At 39.1% G+C, this 16,474-nt stretch overlaps 2 protein-coding genes and 1 non-coding gene across 6 annotated transcripts in view; 2 read left to right on the forward strand and 1 right to left on the reverse strand.

Annotated features, from left to right (window-relative positions):
• Positions 1-2,259: 2,259 nt before the first annotated feature.
• CTHRC1 (collagen triple helix repeat containing 1) lies at positions 2,260-13,572 on the forward strand. 2 transcript variants are annotated; one of them, XM_055287017.2, is made up of 4 exons: positions 2,260-2,744; positions 6,683-6,904; positions 8,983-9,199; positions 13,415-13,572. In XM_055287017.2, exons 1-4 carry the CDS (start codon positions 2,595-2,597, stop codon positions 13,555-13,557), a joined length of 732 nt encoding a protein of 243 aa, XP_055142992.1. In that variant the 5' UTR covers positions 2,260-2,594; the 3' UTR covers positions 13,558-13,572. The 2 variants fall into 2 exon arrangements, with proteins under 2 accessions (XP_055142992.1, XP_055142993.1); XM_055287018.1 differs by lacking the exon at positions 2,260-2,744 and adding an exon at positions 3,493-3,603.
• SLC25A32 (solute carrier family 25 member 32) overlaps positions 8,912-16,474 on the reverse strand; it is a 37,447-nt gene continuing 29,884 nt past the window's right edge. For 2 of the 3 annotated variants that reach the window (XM_063642928.1, XM_063642927.1), the window contains one exon: positions 12,556-12,960. In XM_063642928.1, coding sequence (XP_063498998.1) covers positions 12,799-12,960 — 162 coding nt within the window. In that variant the 3' untranslated portion in view covers positions 12,556-12,798. Of the gene's footprint in view, positions 9,158-12,555; positions 12,961-16,474 lie in introns of those variants that run through there. The other variant, XM_055287016.2, reaches the window with a different exon arrangement.
• On the forward strand, positions 15,873-15,979 carry LOC129487150 (U6 spliceosomal RNA). Its single transcript, XR_008659251.1, has one exon. It is a non-coding gene; the product is annotated as a U6 spliceosomal RNA (small nuclear RNA).

Raw genomic sequence — 16,474 nt, forward strand, 5'->3', positions numbered from 1 at the left:
CCTCTGAAAACTGGCACAAGGCAGGGATGCCCTCTCTCACCTCTCCTATTCAACATAGTGCTGGAAGTTCTGGCCAGAGCAATCAGGCAGGAGAAGGAAATAAAGGGTATTCAATTAGGAAAAGAGGAAGTCAAATTGTCCCTGTTTGCAGATGATATGATTGTATATCTAGAAAACCCCATTGTCTCAGCCCAAAATCTCCTTAAGCTGATTAGCAACTTCAGCAAAGTCTCAGGATACAAAATTAATGTACAAAAATCACAAGCATTCTTGTACACCAATCACAGACAAACAGAGCCAAATCATGAGTGAACTCCCATTCACAATTGCTTCAAAGAGAATAAAATACCTAGGAATCCAACTTACAAGGGATGTGAAGGACCTCTTCAAGGAGAACTACAAACCACTGCTCAATGAAATAAAAGAGGATACAAACAAATGGAAGAACATTCCATGCTCATGGGTTGGAAGAATCAATATCGTGAAAATGGCCATACTGCCCAAGGTAATTTATAGATTCAATGCCATCCCCATCAAGCTACCAGTGACTTTCTTCACAGAATTGGAAAAAACTACTTTCAAGTTCATATGGAACCAAAAAAGAGCCCGCATCGCCAAGTCAATCCTAAGCCAAAAGAACAAAGCTGGAGGCATCACGCTACCTGACTTTAAACTATACTACAAGGCTACAGTAGCCAAAACAGCATGGTACTGGTACCACAACAGAGACATAGATCAAGGGAACAGAACAGAGCCCTCAGAAATGATGCCGCATAGCTACAACTATCTGATCTTTGACAAACCTGACAAAAACAAGAAATGGGGAAAGGATTCCCTATTTAATAAATGGTGCTGGGAAAACTGGCTAGCCATATGTAGAAAGCTGAAACTGGATCCCTTCCTTACACCTTATACAAAAATTAATTCAAGATGGATTAAAGACTTATATGTTAGACCTAAAACCATTAAAATCCTACAAGAAAACCTAGGCAATACCATTCAGGACATAGGCGTGGGCAAGGACTTCATGTCTAAAACACCAAAAGCAATGGCAACAAAAGCCAAAATCGACAAATGGGATCTCATTAAACTAAAGAGCTTCTGCACAGCAAAAGAAACTATCATCAGAGTGAACAGACAACCTACAGAATGGGAGAAAATTTTTGCAACCTACTCATCTGACAAAGGGCTAATATCCAGAATCTACAATGAACTCAAACAAATTTACAAGAAAAAAACAAACAACCCCATCAAAAAGTGGGCAGAGGACATGAACAGACACTTCTCAAAAGAAGACATTTATGCAGCCAAAAAACACATGAAGAAATGCTGATCATCACTGGCCATCAGAGAAATGCAAATCAAAACCACAGTGAGATACCATCTCACACCAGTTAGAATGGCCATCATTAAAAAATCTGGAAACAACAGGTGCTGGAGAGGATGTGGAGAAATAGGAACACTTTTACACTGTTGGTGGGACTGTAAACTAGTTCAACCATTGTGGAAGTCAGTGTGGCGATTCCTCAGGGATCTCAAACTAGAAATACCATTTGACCCAGCCATCCCATTACTGGGTATATACCCAAAGGACTATAAATCATGCTGCTATAAAGACACATGCACACGTATGTTTATTGCGGCACTATTCACAATAGCAAAGAGTTGGAACCAACCCAAATGTCCAACAACGATAGACTGGATTAAGAAAATGTGGCACATATACACCATGGAATACTATGCAGCCATAAAAAATGATGAGTTCGTGTCCTTTGTAGGGACATGGATGAAACTGGAAAACATCATTCTCAGTAAACTATCGCAAGGACAAAAAACCAAACACCACATGTTCTCACTCATAGGTGGGAATTGAACAATGAGAACTCATGGACACAGGAAGGGGAACATCACACTCCGGGGACTGTTGTGGGGTGGGGGGAGGGGGGAGGGACAGCATTAGGAGATACACCTAATGCTAAATGACGAGTTAATGGGTGCAGGAAATCAACATGGCACATGGATACATATGTAACAAATCTGCACATTGTGCACATGTACCCTAAAACCCTAAAGTATAATAAAACAAACAAACAAACAAACAAACAAAAAACAAAAAGGCTCGCCGATCCATGCCGTAGATTGACGACCCTTGACGGTGGCTCCTGGACCCAGGTTAAGCTACGTGTCTCTAAAATGTTCATTTAGGCGGCGCTGTGTTCCCTGCGAGAATCCCCGACCTGCGGCTCCTGACCACGAGCCACCCCGCCCCGACCCTGCAGGCGGGCTCTCCACCGGGGTCTGCGCGGCCCCGCGGGGGTCCTGACAGGCAGAGCGACTGCAGTAGGAGGGGGCGGGCCCTGCTCTCGGTCCGCCCCACGCCGGGCTCGGGGTGGGGGCTCGGGGCCTATTACGGGATGGAAGCTCCGGGTGTCGCGGGGGCGGGAGGAATTAAGGGAGGGAGAGAGGCGCGCTGGTGAAAGGCGCATTGATGCAGCCTGCTGCGGCCTCCGAGCGCTGCGGGGCCAGACGCTGACCACGTTCCGCTCCTCGATCTCCTCCGCCTCCAGCTCCGCGCTGCCCGGCAGCCGGTAGCCATGCGACCCCAGGGCCCCGCCGCCTCCCCGCAGCGGCTCCGTGGCCTCCTGCTGCTCCTGCTGCTGCAGCTGCCCGCGCCGTCGAGCGCCTCTGAGATCCCCAAGGGGAAGCAAAAGGCGCAGCTCCGGCAGAGGGAGGTGGTGGACCTGGTGAGTCCGAGGGAGCCGAGCCGGGACCGCCGCGCTGGTGGAGGGGACCTGGCCGCGCGCCACACGGGCAGGGCGTCAGTCTGGCTGTTGGGGGTGTCTGTCTGTACAGCTGTGTGTCGTGTGTCTTGCTGCGCCGGGGTGTCATGCTTTTTATTTACAGGTAAAGAAGGACCTGGTTATGCGTGCAGTGAGTCTTGGAACTCAGAGGGGAGACCAAAATGGGAGGCCATCGTGGAGCGGACATGCGATATGGGCCCGGTGGGTCTCCCCGAAGTACAGGGAGTCCCCCAATAATTTCTGGCCTCAGGGGGACCCCTTGGTAAGGGTGGGAGGGATAGGGCAGCAGTGAGAGTAGAATGAGGAGCTTGGATAGGTCCGAAGTGGACTTGGGAAAAACCCTGGCTTCTCTGATCCCATGGACCTGGGCCTGGGCCAGGGCGGTGCAACGTGTCCTTTGTTGGGGCTGGTGGCCACGTCTGCCTGCGAGAGAGAATAACAACCCCCACAAAGCATCAGTCCAACTCTTTGTAACTTGAAGACTATGAGTCACGTTGGGTCATCTTCCTAGGGAGTATGGGCTGCAATTTGCTTTGTTGGACAACCACAGCTGGGGCTAGGAATGGTTCAGAGGGTTTAAGGCCGGAAGGGGAGATGAAGGGGCCCGGCGCTAACCCTCTAAGGACCTGTTTTGCTGCTTCTGTTTAAACCAAATGGGCAGTCAGTCATTACACACACCCTGGGTCTTCGTATGTGGCCGCCAGGTAGGAGCATCACAGTCAAGCTATGGGAGAAAACAGTTTCCAGGAAACTGGAAATGAACGGCCCGAGTGCTTTCCAGGGGCTCGTCTGTGGGAATAATGTTTGCTTAAAATCCTTCCCTCTAAAAATCAACAAACCCAGTGGAGGGCGGAGAGGTTCTCTGCCCTGTGGTATGAGGGCGCCTTTCAGAGCTACCATAGTCCTTGGCATATCATAAACTTCAGTCTCACTTGCAGACAAACATGATTTACAGGCATTGCAAGTCATAAGTTGGGGCATTTTTTTTTATTAAAAAGAAAGTTTTGAATTTGTTAAGCTGCCATTTTAAACTGAGCTAATATACCAAGTTCCCTGGCAGCTAGTTCTATATTGGATTCAAAAGTGCTGGAAAAAAAATTCCCCCCATTTCGCACAGCACTTTTTGGTGGTAGACTGTAATTTTGATCCACAAAAGGGGACTATGTGTTCAGGCAACAGTTCTATTTTAAGTGTCCAAATTATTAAAACTGTGTCAAATGAGTATGGTTCATGTGTAGTTTGCATTTTATGAGTTTGTAGTTATGATATACAAAATACCCATTTTTCCTGTGAAGCTTGCCATTTTCCCCCCTTCAAGGATTTACAGTACCTGTGGTTTCCCACAACTCTAGCCAGACTTGGAAAAGATTTTGCAGTCAGGCTCAGGTGCATCCTGTAGGTTGGATTTGGTTTTGCTGACAGAAAAAGTCCACAGTCATTAAGGTTTCAACAGATTCTATAAAGCAACTTCTTTGTATAGGATCTTTCAAAGCGTTCCTTTCAAGCTTCCACCAAGCTCTGCCCCCTGGTGGCCAGTGAAAGAAACAGGGGCGTATAAAAGTGCGTTTCCCTTCACATTTTTTTTTTTCATTCCACAGACATTTATTGAGAGTACTAAGCATGTGTTGGGTTAGCATTTTAAAGTAGAAGAAGACTGATGTAACACCTGCGGAATCGAGTCAAGTAAAGTTATATAGTCTCTGAAATGTATCTTTTAGATGAAAAGATGAATAAAAATTCCCAATATGGCACAATGGACATGTTGGGCCAGATAATTCTTGTGGGGACTGTCCTGTGCATTGTAGCATGTTTAGCAGCATCCCTCGTTTGTACAGACCAGATGCCAGTAGCAATCCCCCTCCCAAGTTGTGACAACCAAAAATGTCTCAAGACATAGCCAAGTGTCCCGTGGAGGACAAAATTGTCCCCAGTTGAGATCCACTGTTATATAATGAAGTAAAATTTAGTCTGTGTAGCATCTTGCCCTGAGGGGAATAATAGTGAAAAAAATCAAAGAATATCAGAAGCAGTCTTATTCCCATTTGAAATGTATGTCTAAACATTGTATATATCTGCTTGTGAAAGTGAATTAAATTACTAAAATAAAAATAAAGGCTAAAACACACCAAACTATTTTGAAATATTTTGCACTTTTAAAATACTTTATTTTGTGTGTCTTTGAATACTTTTGTAATTGTTAAATGCTTTTTCTTTTTTTTTTAAACTATTTCTCTGACAGTAAATAAGTAGTAATGTCTTTTTCTTCTTACAGTCAGGAAAATGGCAATGTCAAAGACTTAAAAAATCATTTTTCAAACCAAAACTCAAACTGGCGATGGAGACACAAATTGATTAGCAAACACCAGTCTAATTATATAGGATTCTTCCCAGACAACTACTGGATTTTATCATCCAATCCCAGATACTGTAGTCAAAAGATAAGCTTTGAAGTTACTTTAATATCTAAGAAACTTTGTTTTTTGTTTTCATTGGAAAGTATAGTTATACAGAATAATACTAGGCAACTTACACAAATAGAGGAAATGTTAGAGTAAACATTTAAATGGATTGCGTTGAGTTTCGGAGTGTCTAATAAATGGCACCTTTATTCCTAGCTGAACCAATTCAGGTGTAGACACAGGAATTAGACAGGTGGGGCACAGGATATCACCTTTACCACTGATCATACAGCATTGGCGTGTATGGCTTATGTGTGCTAGGCTGGTGGGTTTGCTAATGCTCTCTTCCCCAGGTCTAGACCCTGAAAGATCCACCCAGGGCAGTGGACACACTTACCCAGAGTCGCTGCCTTGCACTGGTCCTGGGGAATCATAGGAATAATAATGGCTGACACATGCAGTGTTTACTGTGTTCCAGGCATTGTTCTAAGCACATTTTATATATTATTCACTTAAATCTCATACAAACCCTATAAAGTAAGACTCATTATCCACATTTTACAGATAAGGAAACAGGCACCAAAATGTTGAGTAACTTGCCCTGTCTCACAGAGCTAATGTAAGGTGGAACCGGGATAAAATCCAAAGAAACTGGCTCTAGAATCCATGCATTTAAATGCTACAAGATATCCTTCTCCAAAAGAAACAGAATCGTAGTCCTTACAGACAGTTTGACAGATTGTGGATGGTCCCCTATTGAGAACTAATGGTCACTTGAAACTAGGTCACTTACTGCTTCTCCTTGAGGAGGAGGGGTGGGATGAGAGGCCAGAAATGTTATCCAAGCACTGCTTCCCCCACTTAAAAACAGGGAGAAGCAGGGATTTTCATATCCAAGTTGGAGATATTGCCAGTACAAGATAATTATTGACTCTTAAGATTTTATTTTATAATTATGCCCCTAGGAATTTATCTTAAGGAAACAATTCAAAAGAAGAAAAAGGCTATATGGATATTTTCATTACAATAATATTCATAATAAAAAAAGTAGAAATAAACTATGTATCCAAAAATAGTGCAATGTTTGCATAAAACTGTAAAAATCCAGGTCCCTTTGCAAGATACAGAGTTAGAAGAAAAAAGCAGAATATCAAATTATTTCCACCTTGGAATACAGCTATTTAAAATTGTATATGCTTATAATGAGCAGTAGAAGGGAGCAGGCAAATGAAATAATTTTGTCCTCCTCTGATGTGTGTGTGTGTGCGTGTAAAGTTTGTGTACTAAAAAATATGAAAGAAATCACAATATTTTAGAAATAATTTGAAAATGAATTCTCTATAATAACTCATCTAGAACATGGGCATGTGGTATGATGGGATTCTTGACTCCAAGGGCTCAAAATAAATGCATTTCTAATCATACTGAGTCTTTGACTCTTAAGTGGTGAGAGTTTTCTTCGCCTTTTCTTTCTCATTATAGTATAATGGAATGTGCTTACAAGGGCCAGCAGGAGTGCCTGGTCGAGACGGGAGCCCTGGGGCCAATGGCATTCCGGGTACACCTGGGATCCCAGGTCGGGATGGATTCAAAGGAGAAAAGGGGGAATGTTTGAGGGAAAGCTTTGAGGAGTCCTGGACACCCAACTACAAGCAGTGTTCATGGAGTTCATTGAATTATGGCATAGATCTTGGGAAAATTGCGGTAAGTAAAGTTTGAATTATTTTAAAACTGAAGCAAGATTTAAGGGTTTTCATATTTTAGTGTTAATTTTTAGGTGACATTTTATTATTATTTTTTAACTAAAAGACTTAAAAAAGTAGGTAGCATGTGACTTTTAATTTAAAACTAATGAAAAAGTTCATAACATTTCAGAATTAATTTCATAAAGATATTTCTAAGACAAATGCTTATCATTTTAACCATAGTATCTAAAATAACATACTTTTTAAAAATGCAAACAAAAGAGAGCATATGTGTCTGTGTTGGACAGTAAGCAACTTTCCAATCTTATCCTAAAGTAAATTTAAATTTAGTCTAAGAAATTCTGCCCTGGCTTCAGACATAAAGGTGGGAAAAAATTTCCAAGAAATTATCACGTTGATCTGGAAGAAGTCCATTGGTGTTTGTCTTTATTTAGGTAGCATGCCCAGCTTAAAATTGCTAAGCCTAAGAGAAGTGAAATGGGTTAGATGTGAGGTACTACAGCGATTATTTTAAGTTATTCTGCAACATTAAGGCTGAGTGGCAGAGAATTACTCAAAATAGCCTGTCTGGTCATGTATTTTGACTAATGTTTCAGTCACTTTGATTAGTGTTTGCTTCAAAAGTAATTGGCAAGTCCACTGGGATGGAAGAGAGTTGAAGAAGTTGATGCTATTTATAAGCCTCTTTTCTCTTGTTGACAAACTCTGTACATGGTTCCATATTCACAACATATTCATGATTTTACTGCTACCATCAAGTAGTTACAAGAAATTTTTGTTTCATAAAACTCTTAGATTTTAAGATGCACTCTGTATATAATCCCTGTTCCTTATCTCACTCTTTCTGCTCTATTATCTATAAGAGTTTGAGACTGTCTTAATTGTTTTGTGATAGAATTTCCACGTAGCTTCCATAGTTATGATGACTATGACCTTTTCTGTGTTCATGTGTGTTTCTAGAAAGCATTTTGTTAAAATGTTCCCTAGTTATTTAAACATCTGACATTGATAGACTGGTTGTTTATTTATAGTTGTTCATCAAAAGTTACTGAGTTCTTTCTAAAAGCTATCCTTGTGGGTTCTGAATTATTAATATGTTTTCAAGTTCCTTTTAGCAATGGTCAGGATGGGTATGGGAACCTTCTACGAGTAAAGGATAATAGGTCCATGAGCCAATAGACAGACAAATTTGCAAAGACCAATGAGAAAATAAGCAAACAAGAAACGTGGGCCTTATCACTGTGTCATATAGATAAAGACTAAAAACCTTGCCTATCCTTTACTCCCCATACTGTTTGCTGTTGCTGAAAAAGAAACAGGTCAAGAGTGAATACGAATGGACAGTACTAGTCTAGAATGTAAGTTCCATGAGGGTAGGGATTCTGTTTTGTTAACTGCCCTATCTGTACCATTTAGCACATAGTTGGGACTCAGTAAATATTTTTTGAATGCAAAAAAAAGAGGAAATATATAAATTGATTTTATCAAAAGTACTGAAGGCTACCCTTTTTTGGTAAAACTGAAAGATACCCTCAGTGGGTTGAAAAGTTCTAAGAAAGCTGCAATTTGATTTTCTTAGAGTTCCTGTATCAAAATCTCTTATCTAGCTTGCAGAAAATCTCCCTCCCTCTATAGAAGTTAAGCTTTATTTTTGTTTGTTTCAATTTTTTTGAGACAGAGTCTCACTCTTTTGCCCAGGCTAAAGTGCAGTGGCACAATTTCAGCTTACTGCAACCTCCACCTCCCGGGTTCAAGTGATTCTCATGTCTCAGCTTCCTGAGTAACTGGGATTACAGGTGTGTGCCACCACACCCAGCTAATTTTTTGTATTTTTAGTAGACATGGGTTTTGCCACGTTGGCCAGGCTTGTCTCGAACCCCTGGCCTCAAGTAATCTGCCCCCCTCAGCCTCCCAAAGTGCTGGGATTACAGGCATGAGCCACTACGTCCGGCCGAGTTAAACTTTTTAAATACATTTTGGGGAAAAGGATAGTTAAGTAAAATTCACCAGTCTCAAAAGCTCTTTTTAATTAAAATAGAAAATATTAATTAAATCCCATTTCTATGTTTGTGACAGGAGTGTACATTTACAAAGATGCGTTCAAATAGTGCTCTAAGAGTTTTGTTCAGTGGCTCACTTCGGCTAAAATGCAGAAACGCATGCTGTCAGCGTTGGTATTTCACATTCAATGGAGCTGAATGTTCAGGACCTCTTCCCATTGAAGCTATAATTTACTTGGACCAAGGAAGCCCTGAAATGAATTCAACAATTAATATTCATCGCACTTCTTCTGGTATGTAAAATTGTGACATTGCAAGATGTGCCTCAGATCTAAGTAAGATTAGTTTTGAGTCCCACTATCATATTGGTTCACTAGCCTACTGTAAAGGGACCTCTAGCAAGTTTTCAATGCATGATTCTCCACCCTGGGTTGTACTTCTGCATTACCTCTCGATCTTTTAAAAATACATAGATGCCTGGGCCCTATCTCTGATGAACTGACTCAGAATCTCTAGCAGTAAGACCACAGCTTCTGTGTTTTTTAAAAGATCCCCTGGTGATTCTGATATGCCCCAGGCTTGAAAATCAGTGAGTTAAATGACATGGCAAATAGCCAGTAATGCCATAGAGCAGTGATCTTTCAACCTTGGCTACATATTGGGCTCAGTTTAGGAACTTTAAGAACTTTAAAAAGAAATGCCTATCCCACCCTTCCAGGGAGTCAGATTTAACAGGTCTGGGTGCAGACTTGGCAATGGGACTTTCGAAATATCTCTTGGTAGGCCGGGCGTGGTGGCTCACACCTGTAATCCCAGCACTTTGGGAGGCTGAGACGGGCAATCACTTGAGCCTAGCAGTTTGAGACAAACCTGGGCAACAGGGTGAAACCCCATCTCTACAAAAAAAATACCAAAAAATTAGTCCCAACTACTAGGGAGGCTGAGGTGGGAGGATGGCTTTATTCCAGGAGGCAGAGGTTGCAGTGAGCTGAGGCTGCCCCACTGCACTCCATCCTGAGTGATGACAGAGTGAGATGCAGTCGCAAAAAAAAAAAAAATCTCCTGGTCATTCTAATGTTCAGCCAAAATTGAGAACCACTGGCTCAGACTAATACGAAGACTGACTGATTTTTCTGCCTTATCCTTTAAAAGGGTGGATACTGTCTGCTGAATTTGTAAAATAGAAAATTTTTATGCTGTTTCTGTATTCTCTTTCCACCTAGTATGAGAAAAAGACATTCAGTGGTCACTTAAACTGTCAGAAAAATATCATTGGGTTGTTTTATGTACTTATGTATTTGTTTGTTTATTTATTTATTTTCGAGACAGGGTCTTGCTCTGTTGCTCAGCCTGGAGGACAGTGGCAGGATCATAGCTCACTGCAACTTTGAACACTTGGCTTCAAGTGATCCTCCTGCTCAGCTTCCCAAAGTGCTGTGATTACAGGCATGAGCCACCATGCCTGGCCTGTTTGTTCTATTTTAAGATTCATTAAAGAAAGTTTAGAAAATACCAGAAAATAGAAGAGTTAAAAAAAAAAAAAACTATTAATCTCATCCTCCAGAGACACCACTATCAATATTTGGTTGTCAGCCATTTTGGTTTCTTGAGTTGCAGTGGATGGCACACCATGACAGTACAGCCTGGTAGCATCAGAAAGTGTACATACTGTTATATTCATATGCCTTTTCATAGAAGAAAAATAAGAAACTGTACATATGGTTAGCATCATTTCCTTGATTTCTTGAAGAGATTTTTCACTAATCTTATACTTAAAAATGGTTGAGGGGAGGGAGGAGATAATTTCACTCTTCTCTTCCCTCAAAATAACATTTCAGCATTCTTTGGGGCTCCAAGTCAGATACTGAACCCCAAAACCAATTCATTCCTAAGCAATCAAGGGCATCCCCTCCACATTTTCCCTCAGATCCCCACAATATCCTTGAAACATAAAGAAGAGATTTTAACCCCTTCTCTTTGCATATTGAGAAACCCAGGGAAATACAGCATCTTAGGACAGTAGAATCAGCGTTCAGGAGAGCAGAAACCAACGCCCTGTTCTCTTGGCTCCCAGTTCTCTTTGTAATCAGATTAAAAACCCTCTTCACTAAGTACTTAGTTACATGTGCTGGAAAGGAAGAAGTGCTTCCCATCTAAGAAACAGTCTTTAAAATAAGAAGAATCTAGATATTAAAAGTAAAATTTGATTAGGAAGTGATATGTTTAGACAGTAGTTGATATAAGCAACTTCTATTCTGTTATCTTTAAGGTGTGTTAATATTTTGCTAATGTAAGCCCTTAGGCCTAGGAACTGTGACCTATACATGCATATACTTTATAAATAATTTAACACAACATTTCCCAACCATTGTGTGCAAACTCATTTGGTGTGATCAATTGGGTGGAGTGTCACAAGTAATTTGTTATTAATAACAGCTTTTGTATTATTGTGGATTAAAAGTTACCTCTGTAACAGAATCACTTTCTCTGACATACTGATAGTCTCTCTTAAGGGAAAGGAAAGGGGTGCACTTATAGTTAGCATATCAGAGGATGGCTTAAAGCCTTGATATGCCCATGGGAGTTTGACAAACAGTTGTCATCTGTTACATGGTGTAGGAGGAAAACAGGTTGATAACTCCCAATCCAACATACCGTTTTTACTTAACAAGCTATCATACTACATTATCACAGCAAAAATGTTCATTCAACATTTTTTCATCTGCTAAAGACCATGAAGTGACCATTTGACTGTCTTCAGATGAGGCTGATGCAAGACCCAAGCTTGTCTGACGTCCTTAGGCCATAGTGGGAAGTGAACAAGTTTCTAGGCCATGGCTGTCAAGACCTTGGGAAAACATGAGCACTTGTAGGCATTTCCACTTGGCATGGTACTAAGAATACCAGATTAAATGGGATTGTGGGCCTACTATTTAGTTCCCCCAACTTGGGAAGGGGCCTGAACCAGAGACAGGTCCCTGGATTCTGAGATACTTGCCCTGGATTTACTCCTGTGATAGTTTATGTAAGCAGATTGCTTCAGATCTACATCCCTGGGTCTCAGCAGGAATGCACTAACCTCAATCAAATAGGAAGCCTAACCAGTCACATGAAGTCATCCACTACAGTGCTTATGTATCAGGATTCATTTTCTTTTTTTTAATTATTATTATACTTTAAGTTCTAGGGTACATGTGCACAATGTGCAGGTTTGTTACATAGGTATACATGTGCCATGTTTGTTTGCTGCGCCCATTAACTCGTCATTTACATTAGGTATTTCTCCTAATGCTATCCCTCCCCCAGGCCCCTACCCCACGACAGGCCCGGGGTGTGATGTTCCCCGCCCTGTGTCCAAGTGTTCTCATTGTTCAATTCCCACTTATGAGTGAGCAAACTATCACAAGGACAGGAAACCAGGATTCATTTTCTTATAGAATCTGCCAACCTACAGTTTCTTCTCTAGCTTTACACATACATCAAACGTACCATGTCTTTTTGCCTGCTAAAATGACACTGAGGGATTTTTTTTTTTTTAATTTAGAAGACTTTGGTAAGATGGAATGCAACTTGTATTGTTAGTAGGTGAAAGTCCAGAGGACATGTGAAAAGGTGCATAATTATAATGCATAAAAACACAGAGGAAAAGCAGGGTTTTTTTTTTTTAATGTTTTTTCACTATGAGGAAATTCTGTGTAAAATGGGATTCCCAGATTGAAGGACTGGTGTAATGATTATGTAGAATTTCTTTTAATGTTATAAAAGTTATTTCTTCTGGCTGGGCGCAGTGGCTCATGCCTGTAATCCCAGCACTTTGGAAGGCTGAAGTGGGCAGATCATGAGGTCAGGAGATCAAGACCATCCTGGCTAACACGGTGAAACCCCATCTCTACTAAAAATACAAAAAATTAGCTGGGTGTGGTGTCGGGTGCCTATAGTCCCAGCTACTCAGGAGGCTGAGACGGGAAAATTGCTTGAATCTGGGAAGCGGAGGTTGCGGTGCGCCGAGATCGTGCCAGTGCACTCCAGCCTGGGCGACAGAGCGAGATTCCATCTCAAAAAAAAAAAAAAAAAAAAGTTATTTCGTCTACTTGTCTAACCTCACTTATCAGCAGATAAGTGTTGGAAAGGGCTTTCTTTTTTTAAAAAAGACTTGCATATCAAATGAAAGTCTTGGCTTTTAAAAGTATATATAGCCTTTCTTTGTTTACTCAAATAAATTGCTTTTTTGTTTTTAACTATACAAATTCTGGTTTTACGCTTGAAACCTGTAAGAACACTGCTTGTTAAACTTATATCATAGAATGGATATGTATACATGTTTTAAAAATATTTATGTACCAATTTAGAAAAAGAGGACATTATAAAAACCTTATCAAGTATTAAAATTTTTAAGTAGCATTATATTAAACAGAATTACAAACTAGCTTTCTAAAGTTATAAAATTTAACTAAAGGATTTTGCTCTTTGTTCTAAAGAAAGATGTAACTTTCATCTTTGTCTTGCAGTGGAAGGACTTTGTGAAGGAATTGGTGCTGGATTAGTGGATGTTGCTATCTGGGTTGGTACTTGTTCAGATTACCCAAAAGGAGATGCTTCTACTGGATGGAATTCAGTTTCTCGCATCATTATTGAAGAACTACCAAAATAAATGCTTTAATTTTCATTTGCTACCTCTTTTTTTATTATACCTTGGAATGGTTCATTTAAATGACATTTTAAATAAGTTTATGTATACATCTGAATGAAAAGCAAAGCTAAACATCTTTACAGACCAAAGTGTGATTTCACACTGTTTTTAAATCTAGCATTATTCATTTTACTTCAATCAAAAGTGGTTTCAATTTTTTTTTTTAGTTGATTAGAATACTTTCTTCATAGTCACATTCTCTCAACCTATAATTTGGAATATTGTTGTGGTCTTTAGTTTTTTTCTCTTACTATAGCATTTTTTTAAAAATACAATTTTTGTACAATTTGTAAATGTTAAGAATTTTTTATGTCTGTTAAATAAAAATTATTTCCAACAACCTTAATATCTTTAAATTAATTGCCACTAAAATTGGAGTTTCTAGTACTTTATATTTGAAAAGTTTAACATAAATCCAATTTGTATTTATTCATTTAACATTCTTTTATTAATTTTTAGTACATGTATAATACGGTTCCATTTTTAAAGGAATACAAAGAGAAAGTGGTATTTATATGTCAGGAAATATATCAGCACTTTAGGAATTTTATCTTTATTTAACAAAGAGTAACAAAGGATGGATTCTATCCTCAAATTCCTTACCATTTCGTAGAGAATATCAGACATATATAGAAATAACAATAAAAGGTTAATATGTTGATTACTATAAAAGTGTTGAAGTGGGTGATGTGGTTCAAAGGAAGAGTAAACATTTCTGGCTGAGGTGATCAGAAAAAAATCCATGAAGGCAGCATACATGTAAGATTGGTGAAGTTAAGTAAATTCTGGGCTAAAATTGGAAGTATTGGTATGAACTCATAAAGTACTTTATCTTAAATAAAGCTACAAAACAGTAACAAAATCTAGCTTTGTTTACTGAAAAGGCCCAGAAACAATTACCAATCCAGTAATGCCCAGAATGTGATCTCTACACTCCCATTTCCTACTAAAAGGAACTAAAAATCCTTGAAGAAATGGGAGATTTCACCTATGGGGCAGGAAATGTACAATATGAGCATGGAACATTTTGTCATACTGGAATACAAGGCAGCTATGAAAAACAATTCAAAAGGATCCAAGAGCCAACATTTGAATTGGTTCTCACTGTTAAAGATGATACAATTTAAGCATCAATAAAGAGAATAACTGCAATGGTTTAAAACATCAAATATGTTTAAATACACGAGTTCATAATATATTAAAACAATTGGGCAACTTACAGTATGCCAGCAAACCAACTTGTTACTCTGAAAATTGGTAAATAGAACCAAACATTTCTTCTGCTTTCTCTATCTATACTGTATCTCTGAGTAACCAAATTGTTGATGAAGGGAAATTTCTCTTTCTAAATGTATATATATATATATATACACACAACATTATATGTCTTATAGTAACATCACATGTTGGTGGTATAGCTTGTAAATGAAGAAAGAATGATGAAATTCCAATATTACCTTTTTTCAACCCCTCATGAAGGGATCTAGTAATGTACATCAATGACTGATAACATTCCCAAAAGAGATAGACCAGCTATGTGCCTCTAATGAAAGTATATAACAGCACTCAGGAAGTAGTTTTCCAAGAAACAATCAAGCCAAGATCTGATTTAGCCTCTAGTTCTCACCATTAATTTGTGGGAAATACAGGGGATAGAAGAACATGTTCATTGACACCACAGGGATATAATCAGCAAAATCCAGACTGTGGGAAACTTGAAAGACAATTTGGTTTCTTTAACAAATAATTGTAAGAAAAGTGAGGGAGAAAAAAACTTATAGATTAAAAGAAAAGATCATATCCACCAATTGCAATGTTTGGACTTTATTTGGATACTGATTCAAGCAAACTATAAACACAAAAACAAAACTTCCTTGAGATAGTTGAGGACATGTGAACATTGGCTGGATAGTTGATGACATTAAATAATTATTATTTACGCATGATAATGGTATTGTGGTTATTTTTAAATAGTGCTTTTATCTTTTAGAGATACTGAAATATTTAAGATAAAGTGACGTGACATCTTGAGTTTGCTTCAGAATAATCTAGAAATGGGAAGTAGAAGGGAAGTCTAGATGAAATAATATTGCAGATAGGTAGATGTTAACCAAGATGGGTAAAAATTTTGACAAATGGGGATAGTTGTTAATAATAGTTTTGGTAGAGGCAAGAACATTAGTAAAAACAGTGGGGTATTAATAAAATAGAAATTATATTTTTAGGTGGGTTGAGCTTAAGTAATGTGTGTAGAAACAGTAAGAGACAAATGTGGTGTGCTCATTTCAGCAGCACAGATACTAAAATTGGAATGATACAGAGAAGATTAGCATGGCCCCTGCGTACGGATGACATGCAAATTCATGAGGCATTCCATATTTTTGCTGGTACCATTCCTTCTGAAACCATTAAAAACAATAGAAAAAGAAGGAATCCCTCCTAACTCATTTTATGAGGCAAGCATCATCCTGATACCAAAACCTGGCAGAGACATAACAAAAAAAGAAAATTTCAGGCCAATATCTCTGATGAACATCAATGCAAAAAATCCTCAATAAAATACTGGCAAACTGAATCCAGTAGCAAATTAAAAAGCTTATCCATCACAATCAAGTTGACTTCATCCCTGGGATGCAAGACTGGTTCAACATATGCAAATCAGTCAACATAATCCATCATGTAAACTAAACCAATGATAAAAACCACATGATTATATCAATGGATGCAGAAAAGGCCTTTGACAAAATTCAACAGCCCTTCATGCTAGAAACTCTCAATAAATTGGGTATTGATGGAACATATCTCAAAATAATAAGAGCTATTTATGACAAACCCACAGCCAATATCATACTGAATGGGCAAAACATGGAAGCATTCC

This window comes from Symphalangus syndactylus, chromosome 7 (genome assembly GCF_028878055.3).
Source record: "Symphalangus syndactylus isolate Jambi chromosome 7, NHGRI_mSymSyn1-v2.1_pri, whole genome shotgun sequence".
Taxonomy (NCBI): Eukaryota; Metazoa; Chordata; class Mammalia; order Primates; family Hylobatidae; genus Symphalangus; species Symphalangus syndactylus.